Source organism: Mastigoproctus giganteus, chromosome 6 (assembly GCF_048544385.1).
Source record: "Mastigoproctus giganteus isolate SK-2022 chromosome 6, ASM4854438v1, whole genome shotgun sequence".
NCBI lineage: Eukaryota > Metazoa > Arthropoda > Arachnida > Uropygi > Thelyphonidae > Mastigoproctus > Mastigoproctus giganteus.
The window spans coordinates 67777495-67795031 of NC_143580.1; the positions used below are offsets into that span (position 1 = coordinate 67777495).

At 36.5% G+C, this 17537-nt stretch overlaps 1 protein-coding gene across 1 annotated transcript in view; it reads right to left on the minus strand.

Annotated features, from left to right (window-relative positions):
* Nucleotides 1-17537, minus strand: part of LOC150084394 (cell adhesion molecule Dscam1-like) — a 687198-nt gene that overhangs the window by 299181 nt on the left and 370480 nt on the right. Inside the window, 1 exon segment of the mRNA XM_090376030.1 lies at nt 3794-3913. Within this exon segment, the coding sequence (XP_090232156.1) occupies nt 3794-3913 (120 nt within the window).

A 17537-nucleotide genomic window follows, 5' to 3' on the forward strand; every position in this document is an offset into this window, starting at 1 on the left:
GGAATTAAACTTGGAAGCTACTAGGCTTTTCATACCAACTAAGAAATACTGTTCAAGGTCAAGGCTAAATGGATGAACTAATGACACTTGTGGCAGAGAAGAAAAATGCATGGGATACATATAAAATATTAGGTGACACAGAGCTTATGGTAATAAGCTAGGCTGTAATCAAGAGGAGGTTAGACAAGCAAAGGAAGATTATGATAAATCTTTGGCCAAGGATGCAAAGAAAAACAGCAAAGACTTCTTTACTTATGTACACTCTGGAAGGAAGGAAGGAGATGGTCCACTTAATATCGATGGTTCGACTGTTAATGATCCTGCTCAGGTATTTGACAAACTAAATGAATGTTTTGCATCTAGATTCCCACATGAGGAGTTATTTAGAGAGGTGAATGCCAAAAGTTTATCAAACTCTAATAGGGAGCTAAAGGAATTTGTAATAACTGAGAGCAAAGTGTAGGAGAAATTGTTGAAGTTAAGGATAAGTGAGGCACATGAGGTGGATGGGATTTATCCAGTTATATTAAAGGAGGTGGCAAAAGAAGTAAGCAAACCCTTAGCAATAATTATGAGAGCATCCTTGGATTCAGGGGAGGTCCCTACAGACTGGAAATGTGCAAATGTATTCCCTAGTCACTAAGATACAAGTAATTACGAGCCTGTTAGTTTAAGTATCATTCTGGAAAAAATTATGGAGTCACTGGTTAAAGAAGCATTGCAGGATCATCTAGACAAGACTGCAGTTATAGTTCAGACATGGCATGGGTTTGTTAAGAGGAAGTCTTATCTGACCAATTTGATTGGATACTACAATGTGGTCAAGGAACTGGATGCAAAAAATAATTTTAACATCGTATACTTGGATTTCTGGAAAGCTTTTGATACTGTTGCACATGGAAGACTGCTGTATAAAGTGGAGCAATATGTCATTAATGGCAAGTTTCTGCTATGGATAAAAGGGATGGTTGAATAGAAGAAGACAGAGAGTGGTAATCAATGGACACTGCTCTTCATGGACTAATGCTATTAGTGGAGTTTCCCAGGGTTTGGTGTTCAGCCCATTGTTGTTTTCTATATTTATCAATGATACTGATGAAGGTATATCAAGCTTAATGTCCAAGTTTTCAGATGATTAGCAGGGTTGTTAATAACAGTACACTACTGCAACAGGATCTAGAAAATTTGGTCAGATGGGCTGAGAAGTGGCAAGTGAAGTTTAACATTAACAAATGCAAAGTACTTCATATGGGTAGCAGTAACCCCAGAGTAACTTACCAACAGTGTGGTACTACAATCAGAGTCATGGACAATGAAAAGGAACTGGGGAAAATTGTGCAGTCAGATATGCAGTTTTCTGAGCAGTGCAGACAGCCTGCCAGGGCAGCTCATGGGGTCTTGTCAATGATATACAGGAAGTTTGCTAGCAGGGATAAGGAGGTGATTATCACCTTGTATAAGGCAATGGTCAGGCCACACTTCAAGTACTACATACAAGTATGGAGGTCTCATTTTTGGAAAAATGTGGAGCTGCTGGAATGAGTACACAGCAGAATGAGACTGGTCAGGGGAACAAAGGGTTGCTCTTATCAAGGACGGCTTAATTTCTGCAAATTGCAGTGTCGGGAGACTAAGTACCTCTGAGGTGATCTGAATGAGGTGTATAAGGCCTTGAATGGTTTGAGGAAGCTCAACACTGATGGATTTTTCCTCTTGCACAGATTGTGCACCTAAGGGGGCATAAATTCAAACTGAGGAAAGATAGTTGTAGAATAGATGTGCGGAAATTTGCCTTTAGCCAGCGGTTGTTTGATCACTTCCACAATAACAAAGTTTCATTTGTCGTTGTGGAAGTTGGCAGCTTAAATAAATTCAAGGCAGAAGTTGGCAAACGTTTGGAGTGAATTGATGGGCGAAATGGGAAATTTTTTTTTTTAGATGATGTATAAACTTGCTTTCTTGCATCATATGCTTCTATAATGCTAATGTAGCTTCTAAATTAAAGCATAATTATAAACTTATCATATCAAAGTTATTACCCTAACAGTAGTTGTAATTAACCCACACAGATAGATAGATAGATGTAATTGAGTGATGATCCTAAGAGAATAAATAATAATAAAAAATGGAATATTACATATTTACAGTGATATATAAGAAAGAAAGAAAAAAAGAAATAGGGGATGGATATAAATCATTGTGGTCTTATAGTGACATATAATTTTTATTTAATAACATACAAATTAATCTAATAAATATATATATATTCATGTTCAAATCTCTTTAAAGTTTTTTAATGTAATTTTTTTTAAACATATTAATTTTATGTAAAATAATTTGCAACAGCTCATCTTCATTTTGTGTTTATCTCAATTTAATGTACAAAAACTTTATCCCTCAGAGAAACTGTAAACAGGGAAGTGGCATTGTATTATTTATAATTAATCAATATTTATTATTCTTGGGTGCCTCAGATGGGATTTGCATTTAGCTACAGTACTGAGTGCTGTAACCTCTGAACAGCAATAATGTTAAATATGGCCTGGATGTAATTTGTGAACAATATACTAAAACAATACAATCTCTCTGTACATGAATAAGTAAAATATGCAATTTATTATACATTTTACTAGATAACAGCAGGTGTCATTTAAATTCCTACCTATGGGCACCATATTGGGCATTGTCTGTTAGATTCCTATGTATCTGTAAATAAGTAAACAAAGTACTCTATGAGGGATGATGTGATAGTTACACAGATGTCTATTACATATGGGTAGAAAGTGTGTCATAGGTTCATACTGCAATTAAAGTCAGTATATCACCATATTAAATAAGTATGCTAGCTTGTGCTTTATATTTTCCTTGGTATATTAATGTTTTTAATAATGTGGTATGCAAAATTACACAATATATACATGTACACACAGAAAAATAAATATTTTAAAGTTACAGGAACATAATTTTAAAATGAATTCTTAAAATAAAATATCCAATTCTGAGAAGAGTTTTATAAATACTTACTGCCTTTATACAGTTTACCTCACGTCTCTCATTATAAACAAATGTCATTTGTATATTTGTCTGGTCACATATTTAAAATCTATACCCAATACAGTTTATGTCGGGAATAGGACTGGTACCACACTTTTACTCTTAACTATATCTGGATATAAGAGGAATAAGCTAACAGGTTGAGAATAAGAAACTATTATCATTAAACAACAAACTATTTTAAGCTCCACAGGGCATTAAAAAAATTATTGTGTTCGTTCATTGTGCCACCGATAAATATATTACTGCACAGTCTAACATTAAATAAATCAGTGGCTACGTTCAAATAAGTTAACCTCCTTTGGAATGCTGTAGCTAAGTATTCTGTTTTCTACATTCTTTATTGCCCTATCTCTTATAAGTTAACACTATGATTAAAACTGTTGGAAACTGAAATTCCTCTTTGACTAGTCTGCAGTTCAAAGTCAAGATTAAATTCTGCTACAAAGTTAGCTAAGTCACATTACTTTTCAAATAGGCACTATAAATATGTTATTGTTAAATAAACAATACAACTGTAAAATTTTCAATACCAGCAGGAGATTTATAAAATAAAAAATAAAAGGCAAAAATTTGAATTTTTAAAATTTGAGCACATGGTATATGAAAACCAACTTCTAGTGAAACTGAAGAAAATATTTTGGATTATCTTATGCACAGTTATAAAAATAGAAATAATGATGCTTTAATTTTATTATTTCTTAAAAAACTACAGAAATTAGAAAAAATATATTTTTACCTGCCGATTTTTCCCACCAAATTCGTGGTTGAGGGAATCCATCAGCTTGGCAATTAATAATAACATTCTGTCCTACGATAACTGATTTATCTACTGGAGCTATCTTCCACTGAGGTGGCACTATACAAAAAAAAAAAAAATAAATAAAAATAAAAAAATAAAAGGTAAAATTAATGTATGAATCACTATATCTATTCATCTCTTCATGTGTATTAATAGAAAAGCTTTTCTCCATTCTCTCTTTAAAAAGAGAGGCCAGTACTAGCTAAATACCCTTGCTATTACTGAACTTACAATAATTAATGGATGGCATAAGTGAAATAAAATAATTTTGGAACAAATTAATATTTTACAAGTTGTGATTATATTTGCCACTGAATCTAAAAGTTATCTTGGGGGTGGTTGTGCAGGCAGATATGAAGTTCTCTGAGCAGTGCAGACGGGCTGCAAGAGTAGCTCATGGAGTATTGTCAATGATATACAGAAATTTTTCCAGCAGGGATAAGGAGGTGATTATTCCTTTGTATAATGCAATGGTCAGGCCACACCTAGAGTACTGTATACAGGTCTGGAGGCCTCATTTCAAGAAGGATGTAGAGCTGCTGGAACGAGTACAGAGAAGGGCAACAAGATTAGTGAATGGAACAAAGGGGTGCTCTTATGAAGAAAGGCTTAAGTTTTGCAAATTACAGTGTCTGGAGACTAGGCACCAGCGAGGTGATCTGATAGAGGTGTATAAAGCCTTGAATGGTTTGAGCATGCTCAATGCTGATGGGATTCTTCCTCTAGCTCAGAATAATCACCTGAGAGGGCATAAATTCAAATTGAGGAAAGACAGATGTAGGATAGATGTGCGGAAATTTGCCTTTAGCCAGCGGGTGGTTGGTTGGTGGAACAGACTTCCATCCCTTGTAGTGGAGGTTGATAGCCTAAATAAGTTTAAGGCTCAGCTGGACAGGTATTTTGAACGAACAGAGGGGTGAAGTGGAAATGGGGTTTTTTTTTTTTTTTGGCTGATGCTGCATAAGCTTGCTTTCTTGCATCAAATGCCTCTACTAATGCTAATGCTAATGCTAATCTGGGACCTACATGTGAAAGAAAAGCTGATTCAATAAGACCAGCAATACCTTAAATGTTATTTTTAAGATTAAAAATAACAACCTTAGGCACTAAACACCTGGTAACTGCCACTGTTAAAAACACTTATATAAAATCATCTGCATTTCAGTGTTTCCTAAAACATTAGAAAACACTAAAAAAAAAAAAAAAAAAAAAAGAGATTTCTAATGCTTTGAGGTCAGTTTAAGGTCAGTTTAATTTGTGCAACAAATAAATTTGCTAGTAATTTCTAAAATTTCAGAAGTATAACTTCCTTTTATTGAAAAAAAAAAAACTTTTGTGTAATAAATATTACAACCTTGCATTTAATGTGCAATGACAATAAACCGTTGATTTTTATGGACCTCAATTTAACTCACTTTTTAAAAGTGACTGACACCACAGTGTATTCTGAGGTGCTCATCAAATAGAGGCAAAGGGATCTTGTGAATTATAAGCAAATGTCTCAGTCTGCTTAAAGATAAACTCATTATCATATTGTTAAGTGCTCATCTGTGTTCTGTTTCTTTATTATAACTTCACTTATAATGTATCGTAATGGCCCCTAAAATTCCCTAAGAAGGTGTGCATATCTGAGTTATTGTTATTTGTTTTTAGGAGCATTAGCAATTAAGGCCATATTGCTCCGGGAATATGCGGTGGTCATTCCCTGACCTTTCCGCATCCTCCGTATTTGGTGGTGACGGGCTCGAATGCCGGTCTAATCAAGAAGCGTGTGCTACGCACTGCTGCTCCTTCCCACCTGGCTATGGAGGCACCCATATCTGAGTACTGCATAGAAATTAAAGCTGTCAGAGAAGTTAGACTGGTGCGTTTCTTTCCCACATCTGCAGAGCCGCTGCAACCCTATGTGCTGCCAGTAAATGAAATCAAATTTGCTGCCCCTGAAATATTTAAATTAAAAAATAAAATAAGGTATAAATAATAATTATTAATTTATTTAAAAAGAAATGAATTACAACATATCTCACATATAATATAATGAAACAACAAACAAAAATAACAAAATCATTCTGAAATTCTGGAAATAAACTTTAAATTCTAAATCACAATAATTGTACTCTATTACAATAATAAAATAAAAGGAAAATTATACAAATTTATGTTTTCTTGCTTTAAGAAATTCAAATTTATTAATTATTTCATTTATGTTTATTTGTTCCAAAAGATCATTTTTTATTGAAATTATTGCCAAATTAGAGATTTGTTGTTGACACATTGTCAATCGTAAATAATTTTTGATTAATTTTAATTTTTAAAAACTCCATTCACCAGAGGCAACTGAAACTGGTGAAGTTAGAAAAATTCTTAATGCAACTGCTACATTTCGAAAAGTATCTATAAAATCGTTTTTAAAATTACAGTAAGTGCCGGTTATAATGATTACATTTTCAAATTGAATTTTGATTCTAATAAATGGCAATTCTAATAAGCAAAAATCGACAAATATTATCCAGAGGCTATAAAAATAAAGATATAAAGCACAAATTTACATTTTATTACCAAAGGTTTATTACCAATTAAAAGATACGTAAAAATCGGAATATTCTTCCGATTTTTACATTCCGAACAAAAATAAATAAATTTATCCACAGGTTAGCAAAATAAAAATAAATTTATACTTACATACATAGCTTAATTAATATACATATTAATTAAACATAACACTTTGTAATATGATTAGAATTTAAAATAATCACTTATTTTAGATTGCTTTAAATTATCACTAAAAAGTCTATTTAAAGATTTTTAAATATTGTATAACAGTCTATATTCATGATCACTTGCACCAGTTTCTTCCAACGCTCTCCTCAGGACGGCTATAGCTTCATGAGTTTGCAGTTTTGTAACTGAAATTCGTTTGGGTTCATCTTCATTTTCCTCCTCCTCGGCGAAATTATCAGTAACAGACTCGGCAATTTCTTTATCTGTTAAAGCTGTAGTAACTTGTAGATTACCATCTATGTTCACCCAATCATTAAACTCCTGTTCACCCATGTCTTTAGGTTTTCAACGTGATCAGTATTGTGACTTAGTTGCTCATCATGAATAATTAATCCACATTTTTTGAAACAGTTGTTAATGCAGGTTTTGGAAACTTCATTCCGGGCATTCATTGTCATATGAAGTGCATCTAGAGTAGTTATCTGCTTTGCGATATCGGATGATGTTCCCAAACCTTCATCTATAGACTGGATGATTCTTAGCCTCATATCCGATCTATAAAAAGTCTTAAAGGTTTTTATTATTCCCTGATTGAGAGGGTGAATCAGTGATGTGGTATTTGAATGTATAGAAACTAATTCTAATAAAACTAATAAAAAACTAAAAAAAAGCCGTGAATTACAGTTGAATTTGAAAGTGTCTGCAATTCTGCCCAGACACAATAGGACGGAGTATATGATGAGAGCCCTGTCGATCAATTCGGCCCTGGAAAGATTGTGCAAGGCTCAAGGAGTAGAATTTTTTTCAGCCTGGTCTGTACTTGTTAACAGGAGAGACTGCTTCTACAGGGATGGGATACACTTAAATAGAAAGGGTGCAAGAATGTTTGCTGATGCTATCGAGGCAGTGTTAGGTGGGTCGGAAAACTGCTAGATTGGGGGGATACAAGGACTAATAGATTAACAGTAGCCACTGGCAGAGGTGAAAGTGATTCTTGCACTGCTTCTATTGGAATGAGCCGCAGCCTGGAAAATAAGATGCAGGATATTTCAGAGACTGCTGGGAATCATTGGGGTACAAATAAACACATAGGTTGTGTTAGGGTAGCTAAGAAAAAGAACAGGTTTGTTTGTTGTTTGTTATTTGGTTTTTAGGAGCATTAGCAACTAAGGCCATATTGCTCCAGGATATGCGGTGGTCATTCCCTGACCTTTCCACATCCTCCGTATTTGGTGGTGACGGGCTCGAACCCAAAGAACAGGTGCATGTATACTTGCGTGTACACCAATGCTAGGAGTTTAGTAAATCAATTTGATGAATTTGAGGTATTGCTCAAAACATCAAAGGCAAATATTGTGTGGATTTCAGAGACGTGGTGTCACACAGATATAAGGAATGCAGAACTGGAATTTGGGGAGTACAATGTCTACAGAAAGGATAGACAGGATAGGAAGGGAGGAGGGGTTATGCTATTAGTTAAGAAATACATAAAATCCAAGGAAGTGAAGCCAGTCAACATTAATGGACAGTGCAGTATCGAGTCAGTTTGGTGTGACATAAGCATTGGGAGATCAAAATTGAGAGTAGGAGTGTGCTACAGGCCTAATGACTCTGATGAGTATAATAAGAAACTGTACGGGGAAATAGAGTGGGCCAGTAAATCAGAGAGTCTTATAATGGGGGATTTTAATTTCCCAGATATTGACTGGAATTTGGGGGCTGGTCACTCACACACTAGCAAGGCTTTTGTGGATTTATTGGATGATTGCTTTCTACATCAGCATGTTCGGGAGGCAACTAGAGGGAGTAATACTTTTGATTTGATTATCAGTAGTGATTCTTCATGCATTAAGAATTTGCAGGTAAATGAACCACTAGGTGGCAGTGATCACAGTGTGGTGCTGAAGTGGGATTTACTCAAAGAGGTAACTACCATTAGGGGTTAAGGGAAGGGTTATTGCTTTCGTAAAGACGACTACGATGGACTGAGACAGTATTTAAATTCTATACAGTGGGACCAACTGATGATGTTACCAACAGCAAATTCAAAATGGGAAGCATTCAAAGAACTTATCTTGGAAGCTACTAGGCTTTACATACCAACTAAGAAATATTGTTCAAGGTTTAGGCCTAAGTGAATGTCAGATGAACTAATGAGACATATGGCAGAGAAGAAAAATGCATGGGATACATACAAATTAACACGTGACACAGAAGCCTATGATAGATACAAGTTGATCTGTAACCAAGTTACAAAGGAGGTTAGGCAGGCGAAGGCAGATTACGAGAAATCTTTGGCAAGGGATGCAAAGAAAAACAGCAAAGAGTTCTTTACTTATGTAAACTCTAGAAGGAAGGGGATGAATCAGATTGGTCCACTTGATATCGATGGGTCAACTGTTGATGATCCTGCTCAGGTAGCTAACAAACTGAATGAATATTTTGCATCGACATTCACACATGAGGAGTTATTCAGCGAGGGGAATGCCAGAGGTGTATTCAACTCTGGCAGTAAGCTAGAGAATCTTGTAATAACTGAGAGTAAAGTGGAGGAGAAATTGTTGAAGATAAATACAAGAAAGGCACCTGGGGTGAATAGGATCTATCCAGTTATATTAAAGGAGGCAGCAAAGGAAGTAAGCAAACCCTTAGCCATAATTATGAGAGCTTCCTTGGACTCAGGGGAAGTACCCATGGACTGGAGATGTGCAAATGTGACCCCAATCCACAAAGGAGGATCAAAGGGCAACACAAGTAATTATAGACCTGTTAGTTTAACTTCTGTTCCTGGAAAATTAATGGAGGCACTGGTTAAAGAAGCACTGCAGGATCATCTAGACAAGACTTCAGTTATAGCTCAGACATAGCATGGTTTTGTTAAGGGTGCTCTTACGAAGAAAGGCTTAAGTTTTGCAAATTACAGTGTCTGGGGACTAGGCACCAGCGAGGTGATCTGATTGAGGTGTATAAAGCCTTGAATGGTTTGAGCATGCTCAATGCTGATGGGATTCATCCTCATGCTCAGAATAATCAACTGAGAGGGCATAAATTCAAATTGAGAAAAGACAGATGTAGGATAGACGTGAGGAAATTTGCCTTTAGCCAGCGGGTGGTTGGTTGGTGGAATAGACTTCCATCCCTTGTCGTGGAAGTTGATAGCCTAAATAAGTTTAAGGCTCAGCTGGACAGGTATTTCGAACAAACAGAGGGGTGAAGTGAAAGTGGTTATTTTTTATTTATTTATTTATTATTATTTTTTTTTTTTGGCTGATGCTGCATAAGCTTGCTTTCTTGCATCAAATGCCTCTACTAATGCTAATGCTAATTCAACGTTTTTGAAAGTGAACTTTGGATGAGCTGGGCAGCTGTGCAAAACCAATGCAATTTTTTGGTTTTTACGAAGATAATCTTCAAATAAAGAAGCTGTAATCCAAGTATTGGTATTATTGGCATATTCAACAGGCAGCTGTTTTACTTCTTTAAAACATCTAAGCAATTTACTCTTGCTGATAACTAACGGCTTCATCTTGATTGTTCCCATCATGTTGCATGTTAAAAGAACTGTAATCCTGTCACTGATCTTCTTTCCTGCAGATGCAGAGGAATTTTTAAAAATCATGCAGTGGTCTGGGGTAGCCCAGTAGTACAATCCTGTTTCATCTGTATTAAAAATGCCTTCAGGATTATAAGTGCTTAACACAGTTTGCCAAGAGGTTTTCAACCAGGTGTCAGCTGCAGAACTATCGGAATCCTGTTTTTCTCCATGAAGTTTTTTGTAAACAATATCATGCCTCTCCTTCCATCTTGTCAGCCGTCCATCTGTCGCCTTAAACTCTTCGAGTAGTTTTTCAGCAGAATCATTAGCTTTTTGAAGAAGAATGCTATGACTGATTGGTACATATGAGCTGGTCTGTTTGAATCAAACAAACAGAACTTCATCTACTGTTTGGCATTTCCCTTCACGCTTCCTTTTTCTGGTTTCACTAATCACATTAGAGTTTAAAGTGTGATGTGATTTTAAAAATTTTGATAAAGATGACTAAGCACACGTAATTTTACTGCCACTTCCCTTTGAGACATATTTTCCAGGAACAGAAGTTTAACTTCTGTTCCTGGAAAATTAATGGAGGCACTGGTTAAAGAAGCACTGCAGGATCATCTAGACAAGACTTCAGTTATAGCTCAGACATAGCATGGTTTTGTTAAGGGTGCTCTTACGAAGAAAGGCTTAAGTTTTGCAAATTACAGTGTCTGGGGACTAGGCACCAGCGAGGTGATCTGATTGAGGTGTATAAAGCCTTGAATGGTTTGAGCATGCTCAATGCTGATGGGATTCATCCTCATGCTCAGAATAATCAACTGAGAGGGCATAAATTCAAATTGAGAAAAGACAGATGTAGGATAGACGTGAGGAAATTTGCCTTTAGCCAGCGGGTGGTTGGTTGGTGGAATAGACTTCCATCCCTTGTCGTGGAAGTTGATAGCCTAAATAAGTTTAAGGCTCAGCTGGACAGGTATTTCGAACAAACAGAGGGGTGAAGTGAAAGTGGTTATTTTTTATTTATTTATTTATTATTATTTTTTTTTTTTTTGGCTGATGCTGCATAAGCTTGCTTTCTTGCATCAAATGCCTCTACTAATGCTAATGCTAATTCAACGTTTTTGAAAGTGAACTTTGGATGAGCTGGGCAGCTGTGCAAAACCAATGCAATTTTTTGGTTTTTACGAAGATAATCTTCAAATAAAGAAGCTGTAATCCAAGTATTGGTATTATTGGCATATTCAACAGGCAGCTGTTTTACTTCTTTAAAACATCTAAGCAATTTACTCTTGCTGATAACTAACGGCTTCATCTTGATTGTTCCCATCATGTTGCATGTTAAAAGAACTGTAATCCTGTCACTGATCTTCTTTCCTGCAGATGCAGAGGAATTTTTAAAAATCATGCAGTGGTCTGGGGTAGCCCAGTAGTACAATCCTGTTTCATCTGTATTAAAAATGCCTTCAGGATTATAAGTGCTTAACACAGTTTGCCAAGAGGTTTTCAACCAGGTGTCAGCTGCAGAACTATCGGAATCCTGTTTTTCTCCATGAAGTTTTTTGTAAACAATATCATGCCTCTCCTTCCATCTTGTCAGCCGTCCATCTGTCGCCTTAAACTCTTCGAGTAGTTTTTCAGCAGAATCATTAGCTTTTTGAAGAAGAATGCTATGACTGATTGGTACATATGAGCTGGTCTGTTTGAATCAAACAAACAGAACTTCATCTACTGTTTGGCATTTCCCTTCACGCTTCCTTTTTCTGGTTTCACTAATCACATTAGAGTTTAAAGTGTGATGTGATTTTAAAAATTTTGATAAAGATGACTAAGCACACGTAATTTTACTGCCACTTCCCTTTGAGACATATTTTCCAGGAACAGAAGTTTAACTTCTGTTCCTGGAAAATTAATGGAGGCACTGGTTAAAGAAGCACTGCAGGATCATCTAGACAAGACTTCAGTTATAGCTCAGACATAGCATGGTTTTGTTAAGGGTGCTCTTACGAAGAAAGGCTTAAGTTTTGCAAATTACAGTGTCTGGGGACTAGGCACCAGCGAGGTGATCTGATTGAGGTGTATAAAGCCTTGAATGGTTTGAGCATGCTCAATGCTGATGGGATTCATCCTCATGCTCAGAATAATCAACTGAGAGGGCATAAATTCAAATTGAGAAAAGACAGATGTAGGATAGACGTGAGGAAATTTGCCTTTAGCCAGCGGGTGGTTGGTTGGTGGAATAGACTTCCATCCCTTGTCGTGGAAGTTGATAGCCTAAATAAGTTTAAGGCTCAGCTGGACAGGTATTTCGAACAAACAGAGGGGTGAAGTGAAAGTGGTTATTTTTTATTTATTTATTTATTATTATTTTTTTTTTTTTTGGCTGATGCTGCATAAGCTTGCTTTCTTGCATCAAATGCCTCTACTAATGCTAATGCTAATTCAACGTTTTTGAAAGTGAACTTTGGATGAGCTGGGCAGCTGTGCAAAACCAATGCAATTTTTTGGTTTTTACGAAGATAATCTTCAAATAAAGAAGCTGTAATCCAAGTATTGGTATTATTGGCATATTCAACAGGCAGCTGTTTTACTTCTTTAAAACATCTAAGCAATTTACTCTTGCTGATAACTAACGGCTTCATCTTGATTGTTCCCATCATGTTGCATGTTAAAAGAACTGTAATCCTGTCACTGATCTTCTTTCCTGCAGATGCAGAGGAATTTTTAAAAATCATGCAGTGGTCTGGGGTAGCCCAGTAGTACAATCCTGTTTCATCTGTATTAAAAATGCCTTCAGGATTATAAGTGCTTAACACAGTTTGCCAAGAGGTTTTCAACCAGGTGTCAGCTGCAGAACTATCGGAATCCTGTTTTTCTCCATGAAGTTTTTTGTAAACAATATCATGCCTCTCCTTCCATCTTGTCAGCCGTCCATCTGTCGCCTTAAACTCTTCGAGTAGTTTTTCAGCAGAATCATTAGCTTTTTGAAGAAGAATGCTATGACTGATTGGTACATATGAGCTGGTCTGTTTGAATCAAACAAACAGAACTTCATCTACTGTTTGGCATTTCCCTTCACGCTTCCTTTTTCTGGTTTCACTAATCACATTAGAGTTTAAAGTGTGATGTGATTTTAAAAATTTTGATAAAGATGACTAAGCACACGTAATTTTACTGCCACTTCCCTTTGAGACATATTGCCTCTCCTTTCTTATGAAGTTAAGCTTCATAAGAAAGGAGATAAATCAGAAATTGGAAATTATAGACCAATTAGCTTGTTATCCCATATCTACAAGTTGTTCACAAGGGTCATTACTAACAGATTAGAAAGAATACTTGATGAGAATCAACTAAAAGAGCAAGCCAGCTTTAGGACAGGATTCTCAACTATGGATCACCTTTACGTAATGTCACAGCTAATGGAGAAGGCAAATGAATATAAAATACCATTATGCCTGGCATTTGTGGATTATGAAAAGGCATTTGACTCCATACAGCATAAGGCAATGTTTCGGGCACTGGAAAGACAAGGCATAGATACCCCATATATTATGATTTTGAAGAAAATATATGAGAATGCTACCTCCTTTATTAGACTAGACAAAGACAGTAGGAAATTTAAAATCAAGAAAGGAGTTTGACAAGGAGACACAATATCTCCGAAGCTGTTTACTGCTGCCCTTGAGGAAGCTTTCAGAAGATTAGACTGGTCGCAGAAAGGAGTCGGTGTGAACGGAGAGTACCTAAACCATTTACGATTTGCAGATGACATTGTGGTCATAAGCCATGATCCCAAAGAATTAGAGAAAAATCTTAATCAGTTATGCAGAGTTAGTAAGGATTTTGGACTAAAGATGAATATGGCTAAAACAAAAGTAATGATGAACAAGTATGCCACAGAAAGGGATATAATGATTGAAGGAGCAGTAATTGAAAAGGTGGAGTCATATACTTATCTGAGACAAGTCATTAGCTGTAATAATGATAAATGGATGGAAGTCAAGAGAAGAATAAATTTTGGATGGATAGCATTCAGGAAATATAATCACATACTGAGGAGCAATATCCCAATTTGTCTGAAATGTAAAATAATGAACTAATGTATACTCCCCACCATGACTTATGGAAGTGAAACTTGGGCACTCACCAAAAGAATGGAAGAGAAGCTGAGAACTACACAGCGAAGAATGGAACAAATTATATTGGGAATCAGACTGTTAGATAAGAAGAGAAACACATGGATTAGGCAGCAAACTAAAGTAAAGGACATTCTTATCAAAACTAAAAAACTAAAATAGTCTTGGGCAGGACACATAGCTCGAAGACATGATGACAGATGGACTAAGAAAATAACAGAATGGTACCCAAGAGGAGCTAAGAGAAAACTTGGAAGACAACAACGGAGATGGACAGATGAAATTCATGAGTTTGTGGGTAGTAAATGGATGGGCATTGCACAAAACAGAAGGAACTGGAAAGTTGCTGGAGAGGCCTTCATCCTGCAGTGGATTGAAAATGGCTGATGATGATTCTAGTATGGAGACCTCATCTGAAAAAAAAGACATTGAGCTTCTTGAAAGAGCCCAAACACAGGCAGCTGCATGATGAGATCAGCAAGAGGCAACCGTATGAGGAAAGATACCAATTATGTGTGCTACAGAGCTTGGCAACCAGGCACCTTAGAGGTGACCTGATTGAGGTTTATGAGGCTCTGAGAGAGGTTAGCAAAATGAATAAATGTGGAATTTTTACTGTTATAAAGAATTCCAGAACTAGGGGCCATAAATTTATATTACATGTGAAGAGGTTTAGACTAGATTGTTGGAAGTTTTTTTTAGCCAGCAAGTCATTGATGGATGGAACAATTTTCCTTCATGGGTAGTTGAGCCTAATAGTTTGATTTAATTCAAAGGTAAACTGGATAGTTACTTATGTGAGAAGGGTTGATTGATTGATTTGGTAGTTGTTGGCGCATCGGCTTCTGTGGCCATATTGCACCTCCCAAGGTTTTTGCAGTACTTTGATCCAAGCCCGAGGCGGGAATCGAACCCGTGACCTTTGGGTTGCCGGGAAGGTACTTTACCCACTCGGCTAGCCCGGTCGGCTGTGAGAAGGGAAACACACAATTTGTATATTCCTATCTAATTTTTTTTTTTTTTTGGCCAGGTTTTGCTGCACTGCCTGATGCATGACATCAGGCAGTGCAGCGAAACACTGTGTTTTCACATTATTATGGTGAAATGTGTTTCCCCTTCGCTGAAATCTGCTCTTCGTTTCTATATCTAAACTTCATTTCACTTGCGTGTGTCGTGTTAGTTCCAATTTGTGGGTGCCATGTGCTTTGTTATTGATTGACACTTATCTTTTTTACAATGTTTTAAATTTTACTACCAAAAAAAAATGTCAGTGAACAGAAAGAGAGTGAATTTGAGTGTAAAAGATAAGTTACGAATTATAGAAATGTACGATAAATTAAACTTAGTTTGCCAAGAGGTTTTCAACCAGGTGTCAGCTGCAGAACTATCGGAATCCTGTTTTTCTCCATGAAGTTTTTTGTAAACAATATCATGCCTCTCCTTCCATCTTGTCAGCCGTCCATCTGTCGCCTTAAACTCTTCGAGTAGTTTTTCAGCAGATCATTAGCTTTTTGAAGAAGAATGCTATGACTGATTGGTACATATGAGCTGGTCTGTTTGAATCAAACAAACAGAACTTCATCTACTGTTTGGCATTTCCCTTCACGCTTCCTTTTTCTGGTTTCACTAATCACATTAGAGTTTAAAGTGTGATGTGATTTTAAAAATTTTGATAAAGATGACTAAGCACACGTAATTTTACTGCCACTTCCCTTTGAGACATATTGCCTAAGTTTAATTTATCGTACATTTCTATAATTCGTAACTTATCTTTTACACTCAAATTCACTCTCTTTCTGTTCACTGACATTTTTTTTTGGTAGTAAAATTTAAAACATTGTAAAAAAGATAAGTGTCAATCAATAACAAAGCACATGGCACCCACAAATTGGAACTAACACGACACACGCAAGTGAAATGAAGTTTAGATATAGAAACGAAGAGCAGATTTCAGCGAAGGGGAAACACATTTCACCATAATAATGTGAAAACACAGTGTTTCGCTGCACTGCCTGATGTCATGCATCAGGCAGTGCAGCAAAACCTGGCCAAAAAAAAAAAAAAATTAGATAGGAATATACAAATTGTGTGTTTCCCTTCTCACAGCCGACCGGGCTAGCCGAGTGGGTAAAGTACCTGCCCGGCAACCCAAAGGTCGCGGGTTCGATTCCCGCCTCGGGCTTGGATCAAAGTACTGCAAAAACCTTGGGAGGTGCAATATGGCCACAGAAGCCGATGCGCCAACAACTACCAAATCAATCAATCAACCCTTCTCACATAAGTAACTATCCAGTTTACCTTTGAATTAAATCAAACTATTAGGCTCAACTACCCATGAAGGAAAATTGTTCCATCCATCAATGACTTGCTGGCTAAAAAAAACTTCCAACAATCTAGTCTAAACCTCTTCACATGTAATATAAATTTATGGCCCCTAGTTCTGGAATTCTTTATAACAGTAAAAATTCCACATTTATTCATTTTGCTAACCTCTCTCAGAGCCTCATAAACCTCAATCAGGTCACCTCTAAGGTGCCTGGTTGCCAAGCTCTGTAGCACACATAATTGGTATCTTTCCTCATACGGTTGCCTCTTGCTGATCTCATCATGCAGCTGCCTGTGTTTGGGCTCTTTCAAGAAGCTCAATGTCTTTTTTTTTCAGATGAGGTCTCCATACTAGAATCATTATCAGCCATTTTCAATCCACTGCAGGATGAAGGCCTCTCCAGCAACTTTCCAGTTCCTTCTGTTTTGTGCAATGCCCATCCATTTACTACCCACAAACTCATGAATTTCATCTGTCCATCTCCGTTGTTGTCTTCCAAGTTTTCTCTTAGCTCCTCTTGGGTACCATTCTGTTATTTTCTTAGTCCATCTGTCATCATGTCTTCGAGCTATGTGTCCTGCCCAAGACTATTTTAGTTTTTTAGTTTTGATAAGAATGTCCTTTACTTTAGTTTGCTGCCTAATCCATGTGTTTCTCTTCTTATCTAACAGTCTGATTCCCAATATAATTTGTTCCATTCTTCGCTGTGTAGTTCTCAGCTTCTCTTCCATTCTTTTGGTGAGTGCCCAAGTTTCACTTCCATAAGTCATGGTGGGGAGTATACATTAGTTCATTATTTTACATTTCAGACAAATTGGGATATTGCTCCTCAGTATGTGATTATATTTCCTGAATGCTATCCATCCAAAATTTATTCTTCTCTTGACTTCCATCCATTTATCATTATTACAGCTAATGACTTGTCTCAGATAAGTATATGACTCCACCTTTTCAATTACT